This window comes from Amblyomma mixtum, chromosome 5 (assembly GCF_055824585.1).
Source record: "Amblyomma mixtum isolate Tamu chromosome 5, ASM5582458v1, whole genome shotgun sequence".
NCBI classification, from domain to species: domain Eukaryota; kingdom Metazoa; phylum Arthropoda; class Arachnida; order Ixodida; family Ixodidae; genus Amblyomma; species Amblyomma mixtum.
Window position 1 is genome coordinate 49,098,653 of NC_143016.1, and position 12,033 is coordinate 49,110,685.

Here is a 12,033-nt window from a genome sequence, read left to right on the forward strand (position 1 = left end):
ATCGCTCTCTTCATCTAAGGCTCGCCCGAAGCTGGTCCACCCTAGACCCTAAAAGTTTGAAGAATTGCGCTAACATGCTCGAGAGGTCTATCGTGAACGCGAAGATCTGCAAATGAAAAAGTATAAATTACATCTGATGATAGGAATAGATGGGAGTAGAAATAAATTCCTCTTCCCATCTTGAAAGTGCAACATGCTTTCACTGTTTCTGTAATTTAATGCATATACCTTCCATTTGAAGTGTATATATATATATACTTTATGCATTTTCCTTTCCCTATGTCTTGAGTGTTTTGTGTATTCAGAAAGGGGACTGACACTTAGTCAGGGATTCGTTGCCTTTTTGTCAGCCTCCTCGACAGACTTTCTTTGTATTTCTGTCAAAATAAACATTCATTCATTCAATTCACTTTTAAATATATTTCGGTTCCATTCAGCATTCATTGCGATTTTATTGAAGTTCGATTCTAACTTTCTTCTAATTCTATTCTATTCTTTTTTGTAGTTTATGCAGTTGTAAGGACTAGTAGGGGCTATAAGGGTCCTAACCATACCCAGCAGCTCAGCTCCCAGCTGCTCCTTCATTAAAACTCTTCTTGTGTTAAATGCGCGTTCAAAGTTATAAACGTCACTTCAGTCTGGGGCCAAATAACTGACAATTTTATTACTTCATTTGAAATGGCACCGAATGACACTACTCGCTTCTTTCGTTCCTGTTAAAACCGAGATGCTATTATAACTTCTACGAAATAGGATATCTCTCTCCGCCATTAGCATCCCGGCGAAAGCATTTTCACTAACACTTTTTTCACAGGCTTTACTTTGAACAAACCCGGCGTGATGAATTCATTCTGAAGCTTTATTATATATCTGACCGTGTTGATCATCGCTTTTTGGTTGATATCAACCTATGTCATAATAAATTCATTCTCCACTGTTTTCTACCTCGAACTTCAGAACATTGAAATCTTCTTCCTTCCGACGTTGTTTCTATTTATGGTAACATTCGATTGAAACGTGTTTTAGCTAATATCGTTTATTTAGGAGTTACCGTTCCTTACCATGCTTTGTTTGTTATTTTTAATTGTGCACTAATGGTGTGTCCACCCACTCCCCTGTGCAATGCTTCGGCCCGAAGAGTAAATAAATAAAAAAATAAAATTTCATACTTTCTCGCCTTTGATGACATCACATCGTTCCGTCTAATCCTGTGTTTTAAAACGCCTTCACATTTTCGACGACGCCAAGACTTCGTGTCGATGAGGCGTCCATTGCTTTCGTGTTAATAAGCACAAACCTCTCCAAGGCTTGCTTGGCATCAAGGGTTCCTTAATGAATAAAGAAATATATAGGGCGATTAATACACCCATGAAGAGGCCCTAGAAAGAAGAAAAGCTTGCTACCTGTACAGCTCGTGAACGCTTTTCACAGTTGCCGAATAATGCAAAGAAATTGCAGACTGTTTAGTATGGCAAAGCACCGAATATTGTGCAGTAGCACTAGTTACGGTGAAAACCTAAGGTCCTAACATGCTAAAGACCCTTACATTAAAGCCTTTACCCGAAAGGCTCGTGACCTAACTGATTTCGACCTCAAGGCGTCTACCCTGAGCACATTTACCTTCAAAGCCTTCACCCAGGTGTACTCTTCACCGAGGTGTAGGCGTGCCAGGTGTAAACACCTGGCAGGTTGACCGCAACTCGGTGAGCAGGTGTGCCCCCTACCGCAGGGGATAATTGTGTCCCTTGTGGCACTCAGAAGGGACACTAGTGTGTGACGCGTCACAAATTTAGGGATGTCACGATAGCGTTACTGAATGAATGCCCATAATGCAGAAGTGGTCATTCAGTGCATTACATCCATAGGTTGCTGGGAATCTTCACAATATTCCCAGCGCAGTGGTACTGTGGTTTCAGAGCTCTGGTTGCTCTCCTCGAGCAACCTCTCGCGAACATTAATTAATGGAACTTCCGCATTCCAACGTGGGAAGTTTTCTCGCCATCAGGTTGGTAGGCTTGCACCTGCCACGGTGGGGTTTCCTAGCGTCACAAGGTCACGTCGTGACCCAGGTGGCAGGTGAACACCTGCATCTCGGCGGTTTTCGCTTACACGCTGACTACGACGCCAGGCTTTCCGCTTAACTGGATTCTTAACAGCATCAAGTTTAAACGAAAACGTGGACGCACTACAAACCGAATTTTATATAACAAAAATCATGCATTCACTGTGTGATGCGTTCAATCATACATGCATGTGCTTATGCCGGATCAAAACAAGGGCTATAAAAACAAGTTCATTTGTGACACTTATGATTAGGAGTGTGTGATGAGAGGCTAGTTGGTAAGGCATTCTGAAGACATAAAACTACGCAGAAGAAAGGACACAGTAAAGATGCAGACAGGACGAGGGTAGACTAATAACTGATTTATTGAACGAAACGACCTTCCTTCAAGAGCAACGCATGCGCAACCGAACTTAACGCCAAAAGCAAAAGTACCCTATCTTATCAACCCAGAAAGTCAAGTTCTTTCTGATACAGGTGAATTGATGCCTGGCTAAAACATTTTTCCACACCGTATCTAGCAATCTGCCAGGCTTCAAAAATCTAGCGTGGCTTCCTGTCCTTCGCGCAGCCGATAATCTTCGTTTGCTTGAAAAGCGGCGTAAAAAATACTTTTTCTTCTTGTCATTGATCTTACAAGACTGGCAGTGCCTTGCTAAATGCTGCCCACCGTGCTGGCTCAAAGAGTTATTGTGCTCTTGAAGGCGTTTATTAATGCACCGCCCCGTCTGCCCTACATATACGGAACCACAGCTGAATGGGATGTCGTCGATAACTCCCATCTTACAGGCTACAAACTTAGGTCTGTGGTTGACTCCGCACCCTAATTTCTTTTGCAGGTCATTGTTTGTTAATCGGCATAAACGAGACAGTTTACATGGGGCGGAAAAGAACACGTTGACACCAAATTTCCTTCCCACCTTCTTCAAACCGTGCGAGGTCTTGTGCACATAAGGAAGGACTTCAATCTTCCTCCTCTCGCTTTCAGTGAGTTCTTGGTTGTTTCGTTTCAACCGTAGGGTTTTCAGCAAAGATTCTGCAACAGCTTTCAGATGAGCAGGAAGAAAACCCGCAGAGTAAAGCCGATCTACTTGACTGGTAAAACTACATTTCACCATGTGTGGACATGACTTGGCAAGCGAGGATCTTCAACATCAGGTTGCGATTCCCCTTTTTACGAGCTTTGAGTGGCAAGAATCATAAGGTAAAAGACCCTTCTTAGATCTTGGTAAATGATTAGGGTAGCTCGTCACATCAGAATTAAATAAACAAAATCCAATTACCTCGGCATTTTTATTGGGCAAAAAACCATGATATGACAATTTTATTTCTGCTGGTGCAATCTCGTCTGCTGCTGACGCGAATACGTCGCGTAGTCGCGACGTGACTCCGCGACTACGCGACAGGCAAGTTCGATATAACTCTGCAAGATTTATTTCTTGTGGGTGCTATAGGAATGCACTGAAAACAGAACGTAGCGAGTAGCTAGGACAAAAATACGAAAAATAAGCTTCGGGCCACTGGCTTCTATTGTTTTGCTATAGACATTTCTTTTCGTCTACGATCGAAAGCTAAACGAAAACGGTTTGTATTAGACTGTATCAGGTAGACAATAGGGAGTCAATTGGACTGTTGTTTATTAATACTTTAGAAACAGTCTTTGCGCACAACTTGGTTGGGGAGCTAATCGTGAGCTGAAATTTAGGCTAGGCATCGTATTCAACTTTCTTATCAAAAGGGCACAAAATTTAATGCAGTGGACTTGCTGTATGTTAATTCTTATTTTTTTTATTCTATTACTTCACTGTTTTAAAATGTTGTACGACCTCCACGCGATGGGCGCTGGAACAATGTTTTCATAGAAAACATCGTTTTTTCTGAACAATGAGTTATCTCGGAACCAAAAATAAATGTGTAAAACTTTATTGTTTTACCGGAACAGCGCGAAGTTCAGTCTTTTTATTTGGTTGCTGTGCCAGCGTCATTGTGATGCTTCTGTTCAGAGAAACTCTGCGCAGGAATCTTTGTCGTAGGCCATTACTGCGGTCTCGCAGTTGTCTTGGAACTGGTCGAAGCAGTTTTGGGGTACATTCTCTTTCACATCATTTTTGACCCACAGGATGCATTCTGCGGATGCAGCAAAAATTTAACCAATGTTAGCATGAAAGATTACTCGGCTTGAAAAAAAAAAGCATTTCGAGGTAATATTACACAGCAGTAGCGTTAGTAGCACGTAGAAAATAAATATTTCTGAAAAAACCACTGCATCTATTTAAGAAGCTCTGCCTGGTGCATGCTATTTCTTTTTAAGAACTAGTACTGCGCATATGTACTGGAAATTTAAGTCAGTTTTCCGAAGCATTTAAAATTTTTAAAATCCGCACTTTGAAGCAATGTTTCAAAGATGAAAAAAAATTCTGGCAATTCACAACCTGTTTTTAAATAACCATAAATAACTTGCAGCCAAATTTATGAAAGTGCATGAGTTTTTTTAATATTTCATTTCGGGAACATCGGCGTTTCCTGTGTGCAGAATTCTAATGTTGTATCAGATAGCTTCTATAATCTGTGCAGTGCGAATTTTTTGTTGATATGAGAAGACTAGGTTATAGTTGCTTGCAGTGTCTTCGGAAACTGTAGAAAGAAAAGTATAGAGACAATCACAATGCTTGAATGCTGCCTTTCACAGTCTGAGCTAGAGCGCATTCAACGCTGCAGAAGCCGTGGGATGTAATGAAGCATATCTTGAGCAATGGCTTTTACAGATTGGCTATTGTACAGACGTGTCATGACTGCCGACATGTGGTGTCCTTCCTTGACCACTTGACCTCCCACTGCACCTACCTTGCCCCAATATTAGTAGATAAAGGAGCCTTGGGCCGCCTTTGCCGTGTTCGGTAGGCGATTGCGCTCGGGGGACCGGGGCTTTGGGGATTATCTAAACCCTGCAAGCACCCCGCCTCTTCTAGTTTCCGGCAATGTTTTGTATCACCGGGTGATACCCGATATCGTGAACGCAGCCGATTGCTTCGTAACGCTTTTTAGTCGCCGCACACAGCTAGGAGGGCAGAGCCGTACACATGTGGCAGGTCCAAGGTGCGTAGCATACGCATTGGACACTGCCCGCAAACGGCGCTGCCCGATAAGATAACCAGATCTATGCCTATTTATTTTATACACCAAATCGGGGAGCGTTGGCGCCAGCCAACGTAAAGCGGGAGACTCCTTGATAAGAATATACGAGTATCTCTCTGAATTTGGCCACTGCCAAACATCAGTGTTCGAAATCAACGTCAACGTCATAATTCCGACTTGATGCCACAGATATGGAAGGGTCCTTGCTCACCTTGACGGTCATCGAAAGGAAACTCCTCAACAACGCAGTTCTCATAGTCCGTGTATATGAAATGAGCTATTAGCTCATGTTCGTAATCTGCACAGAGTTCAAAAAGGGGACCGTGTCAGAACTTTTAATGTCACCGATTCAATGAGACGAGTACAAATAGGCACGCTGTAGTTTGAGGCTTCAGAATAATGTTAGCAACTTCAAATTACTAACTCGAGGAGTCCGCAGTCAACATCTGACGAAGTTAGCTTTTAACCCTATTAGCAGCTTATTATTGTCATCTTTGCGGTCGAACTAATACTGCTAACCTATATTTATGACAAGGATGAAACTCATGTCTGCTTCACTGATGAGGCCAAGCAACGAAATTCTATTTGTTCTTTCAGATTGTATATTTGTAGGTGGTAGTCGCAGCGGAACATTCGCTACAATGTGAGACGTTCGTTTTAATTATTCAAATTGCATGAGCTACGATAAAACCATGACCAGTAGAGAGGGGCTTCAGATATCTCGAGATTAATGGCGGCTTAGAAAGCAATTAAGATAATGTCTGCGCAATTTGAAGCATTGGTAATAGACCCAGGTCTCTCTGAGAGTATGCATAAAGACTCTCACCATGCCAGCGATTCCCTTTTGCCGATTTTTGTTCATTTCATCCAGTCTATAGTATGTTGAAAGCACTTTTTTCACGTTTCTATGCCCATGGGCGGTCGGCTTTAACTTAGAAGGGGTGGAAAAATTGTCAGTTAACAAGTGTTTTTACTAAATTCCACCTTAACCCTAATATGAACAGAACGAAGATTGTTGTTTACCGCCCTAAAAAAAAGTGTAAAAAATGTGATTATTCCAGTGGGCATAATATATCTGTGAAAGGAGGAATTAGGAAGGAATTTCCTCAAACGCTCTGCATGAACTCAGTTCTAGGATAAAAGAATTCCACGCAACTTTTTCACTAATATCACAAAAAAAAACACGAAAAAGAAGTCGAGGTTGTATCAAAATTCTATTACTAAAGACACGAAGTTGTCTATAAGGATTTGGGTCTTTAATTCGGTAATATATTAGGTATTTTCATGAGTCCAAATATGCCTTTCGCGAAAATGGTGTAATAAGGTACGATGGGGAATTTCCAAACGATTTCTTCGGTTATAAAATCGTTTATACGCGAGGAATCAGTACCAGGTTAAGCCTGTGCTTCCGCACCTATTGTTGCGCCGCCTGTCAGTAAAGATAAACGCTAATTTTCGCGAAACACTCTCACCACAACCTTCAACAGGTGTTATATTCTAGACACGTAGGCTCATAATGAAATGCATACGTTTGCTGGAGTCGAAGTAGCTTCTAGATAAAAAGTAGGGATAAAAAATTCAGAACGAGCACCATGCTTTCTCTTCGGTATTCGTGACAAGAATTTAGTTGTACGGAGGATAACCATGTTTATTAGATGCAACACGTCTAACGCGAAGAAGAGATCTGTGATTAAAATTTGTCTGCGATATCCTTTACTGTCGGAGCATCATGAGTTCCGGAAACTGTGTCGAAGCTGCAGCAGATTTATCAACATGAAGTTGTTCTTGATTTAGAGCAACAAAAGTTGCTTTGAAAACTGTCAGACTTTGGCTCTAGTCTTCTCTGGTGTGATGTTGTGCAATTGAGAACTGTTTCGACCTCTTACGGTGTTTTTTGTGTGTAAATATTGTACTTCTTGGCTTGCTTTCTGCAATGTTGCCACCCGAGCAATAATGCCTGAAATAGCGATTCATTTACTAATACCTGATTTGTATTGCCCGGCCCTTTTTTTTACAAATTGTTTGCATGGCTTTTGCGAATGCCTTTGCATTTCCTTTGCAAGAAAATTAGTTCACTAATTTTTCTTTGGTCGTCATCGCTTGGTAGCTCCCATCAAGAACACGCCTTCGAAAAGATCTATATCAACGTATTCATAATTACCTTCGTCAAGTGTGTACACAGCTGTATCAGGTGTCGGTCCAGCTTTTAAGTGATAAGCGATATCCCTTCTGTAATGAGCGCCAAAAAGAGTTCACACTTTTTGTGCCGCCTTGTCGGTCACCAAATGTATTTACCTATCGATGATTGTTAATGGGAAGGATACTAGCGTCCTCGGAAGGAGCAAGACCAGGCTGCTTTCAAATAATATGATTGGAAGCGCAGAATACAGGGTGAGATTAGTTAATATTCAGTGAAGATTCATTTAATGTAAGAATGGCAGAGCAAGAAAATAAATCTAGCAAACAAAATAACACGAATCACTTATAGTTTTAAGACCACATAATACATCTGCGTATTTTTTTGCAATCAGATTTTAAGAGGAACTAGTGAAGAAAATGTTCAGTTTGAAAGCGTTTTCAAATATTTTGTTTTCAAATACTGATATCTTGCGGGTGGCTGCGTTCTTTTACTCATTTAAAGTTGTACAATAGATGAGGCAGCACCAACTGTACATAGGACAAAATAGTACTCGTTCAATTATTTCGTTCCCGCCTCATTTACTGAGAACAGAAATTTTAAATGATTCGCGGCGTCTCGCATAGCCTGTGTCGCTTTGGGATGTTGAACTCCGTAAACCAACCAAATTATTCCCGATTGTTAGGCGAGCTATCGAAATGTTCAGCAGATACATACGTTGTAGGCCCCTGGAGAAACATAGTTGCTCAAGAAAGGCTCTTATAACTGATCATTCCAAATAACTCAAGACAAAGAGCCGGCCGACCATCTAAAAATTATTAATCACCGCGAGTGAGAGCATGAAGAAAAGTTTTTATTTTCTGTAATCCTTTATGCTTGACAATGAATTTAGTTTGATAACAGCCTGTTGTAATCAATCTGGTCATACCAACGGTGCATAGACACATATGTTCCTAATAACATACCAGCGCTTGTATAACAAAAGTGGATGTAATTGCTCACAAAGATATTAATTAATATTATTGTTATTGTAAAAACGAGCCCGGGTAAGAATTTAAACATACGCCTGATGCCCATTCAAGCCCTTGAGAGAGAGAACGTAGGTTGCGCTTGGGGGATCCTTCGTGAATTCCGTCCTTTCCGCAGTCAGGCAGTCGAGGTCTCCATCACTGTCGGCATCGTAGATAGCGACTGCAAATGGAAAATTCTCGAAGGCCTGCAAGGTAGAATAGCGCTAAATGAGATATCTTCCGTGCTAAGACTGCTGACCTTTCTTTCGCACGCATTCCTCAGGCCTCCATATATTGCTACTGGTCGCTAATATGTCTGGCCCAATTCAAAGCATCGACCTTCAGCGCAGTCGTGTCTTCGTGAAAGGCGCTTGGATTCTAAGAGGAAAACCACACTTCATTCAGAAGAAAAAAACCTTGTGGGCCTATCTGCAGACATATATTTAATTATAAATGTACTTGGGCAGCCTGGGTTGGAGGTGGTATTCGATTCTGGAATGCAAGATGAAAAACCTGCTTACAACAGTTTCTTTAGTGACCCAAGGTTATAGAAAGAACAGTAGACCTGGTCATCTGTAAAAACAAAAAAAAACTGTTGTTTACATACACTGAGCCGGTTACAGACTCAGCAGCAACTACAGAAGCGCAGGCCATACTGCTACACTGGCACGCTACAGATTTCTTTTATATTTGAGGTAAATAAAACCTCCTCCCAGTTGGGTAGACGCTTTATCTAAGATAACAAAGGGGGTCAGCACGTGGTACGGTCAAGTCGAATAAATTTAGAAGAGAAAGTGGGGATATTCTTAACGTATGCTGATTACGGGCGTCCCACAAGCGATACATTATTCGACAAAAACTTCTTATTATATATATACCAGCGCTTGTGTGGAGAAGTCACTAAACTCTGATAGGTAGACACTGCCTTGTCCAATTTTTTCGACCCTTGGGAATTCGCCTAAGATGATTCAATTACGAATGTTATTATTTAGGAGCACCGCTGCATAAACTGGACTGAAGCAGCAGAAGGTTTAAGCACGCAAAAAAATAGATATTGAGGAAATGAAAGGACGCAGTAATTGTTTCATTTCTCAATCCGCGCTGTGACGGGAGGGATGAACAAGAGAGTAAAATAAAAAAAAACTACAGAGAAAAAGCTACTACATTCGAAACGAAGCCAAAGCACAGATTTGTGCTACGTAGAAGACGACAGTGAGCAGGCAGCGCTGCAGGACGGAGCAGGTGGAAGTTGATGAAGACGGCGCTCTCCAATGCCCTGCGTTAGAGTGTGGTGAAGTTTAACATGGGGCGCATTGGCTGCGGCGATAGCCTAGTGGAATTTCTTCGGCTCCCGCGCTACATGAGCACCGGAGGATTATGGAAGCTTTAGAACCTTTTGGAACTGTACAAACTATCGAGCGGCAGAAGTGGCGCTGCCTCGGAATGGAGCACATGGAAACAGCCAACCGTGAAATCTCGCTCACGCTTAAGGACGGAGTGTCAGCAAGTACAATTCTTCACACGCCCAACGTTTTCGGGGTATTAGCTTTAGTTGTGATCCCAGGCAGGCCTCCGCTGTGTCTTCGTTGTAGCCGTGTGGGCCATGTAGGGCGTCAGTGTCGTACGACTCGATGCACCCAGTGCATCGACGCTTTGGACACAGAGTAGATAACTGTGTTATGAGTTATAATGACAGGTTACGCCAGGGCAACTGTATACGGGAGGATGAAGTGGTGTCAGAACACGTTATGAATGTGTCGGATGTTGTGGAAGCGTCGGGTGAACTGAGTCAAGAGCTCCCAATCGCAGATGAACCAAGGGCTTCTGCACCGAATAACGGCACGGGACTGCTTGCAAGTGCGGACAGCCAGGAACCCTCGCCTCCAGACATAATGCCACCGTACCGGGGTCTGCCTGGGCCTGCGACAGCCCCCCTCCCCCCCTTCCCTCACAAAAAATTCGGTGATAGCGTAGTGGTCTCGCTGAGCGGCCCTTAAAGGAGTTCTATTCGCGGAGCCACGAGTTCGACTCCGAGATAATGATATTGATTGAGGGCACGTTAAAGAAACATAGGTGCTCGAAATTAATACGAAGACCGCCGCTACACCGCTTTTTTCTTTCCTCTTTTTCTTTCCTCCCGTTGTGCTTCAGTCACGGCACAGTTGAGATGTTCACGTAGTTTTAAGGCATGAATGCGGCTTCCCTTCCTTTGCAGTCCGTCCACTGGGGGTTAAATATATGTTTTTGCTGCCTCACTCATATCACGCTTATTACATTGCTAATCGAATGACGATTGCTCAAATCCACAAACCTCAGCAAGTACGATCTTGCATCAGACTCCAAAAAACCTACACAATCATACCTGTAGGCATTGTGACACGCAGAAAAATTTGCCAGTTGGTTAAATTTAATCTACGCTTCAGCATAACTTCGAATAGCGCTCATGCAGCTCGGATATTTGTGCTGCCAATTTCTGTGGCATCGGTTGGAATTTATTCTCAAAGAATTTGGTCACGTAGTACTGAGTCCCATGTTTACCTTGAAAGTATCCGTGACGTCGTGCTCCAGCTCGTGCTTTGCTTCGCAGGACACGAACAGAGGATACAGCAGCACGCAGTAGAAAGTGGCCAGCATCGCTGGAAGGAACCGTGCCATCGCACAGCACGGAAAGCAACGCAGTTTAATATCTATACCTACCGAGCGCGATATACTAAATCCTTCCATATTTTCGTCTTAGTTTATATGGCATGCTCGGCAATGGAATGCTGGACAGTGACATACGTTTCACCTTTGGTTTTGTAATTCTTTCTGCTGTCAGGTTGGCGAGGACCTGAGGTAAACTCATTGTAGCAGCGTTTATATGTCCGAAATGGTATGCTCTTTGACTCATTCGTATTTTTGATAGCGAAACGTAATTGAAAAAGCTGCAATAATCATGAACTATTCTCTCCATTATTTGAAAGAAGAGCAGTTGAGATGTCAGAAAATCAAGTCTGCTCATTATTTTCTGACGTCTGTTTTGTCAGTGTTCGTACCTTCTCTACGCGTTGTTATGACACTATCAAAACAGAAAGCTTGAAAAATGACCAGTCTTGATTTTCCGACACCGCCTCATATGTCTGTTTAACGTTGGCGAGCCAGTGGTTTCATTATGCATTTTCTCCTTGACACATCATGTGTCAGAAAAAGAAGTACAAATTAGTTTTAGAGCAATCTATTTCTGACATATCCGCTTCAGCCACTTGTGTGTGCGCGACCCAACCCTAATTATCTTCTCATGTTCAATGCCAACATCAGCCCTTGAATTTCGTGTCATATGTCCTCGGTGGCACCTGTCAGAGATAAAGCAAAATATATTTCACAAAAAAAGTAAATCTTCTGATCTGTTAAATTACGGCGGGACAAAAATGTAGCCTTCTTTTCTGTGCGGTATCTTCTGAAATTATCGTTTTTAGATCAGGATATTATATAAAGTGTAGGTAAGATAATGTGTGAACAACCCTCCAACATATGAGTTCGTCATAAACAAAGAAAACGGGCCGCGGTTGACTTTCAAAGATTTGCCTCCCAAAATGTGAACATCGCGATTTAATGCCGAAAATCTACGAGTTGCCGATTTCATGAGCATGTACGTTACTAGATGCGCCTTATAACTCTTGGTCTCAAGGATCCTACGCCAGAAATCAGCC

At 42.3% G+C, this 12,033-nt stretch overlaps 1 protein-coding gene across 1 annotated transcript; it reads right to left on the reverse strand.

Annotated features, from left to right (window-relative positions):
- Nucleotides 1-3,969: 3,969 nt before the first annotated feature.
- LOC149342064 (uncharacterized) lies at nt 3,970-11,060 on the reverse strand. Its single transcript, XM_089544366.1, has 5 exons — nt 10,883-11,060; nt 8,399-8,550; nt 7,359-7,426; nt 5,409-5,495; nt 3,970-4,189 (listed from the first exon to the last, which is right to left on the reverse strand). The coding sequence occupies exons 1-5, from the start codon at nt 10,997-10,999 to the stop codon at nt 4,062-4,064; spliced, it is 552 nt and encodes a 183-aa protein (XP_089400492.1). The 5' UTR covers nt 11,000-11,060; the 3' UTR covers nt 3,970-4,061.
- Nucleotides 11,061-12,033: the final 973 nt, after the last annotated feature.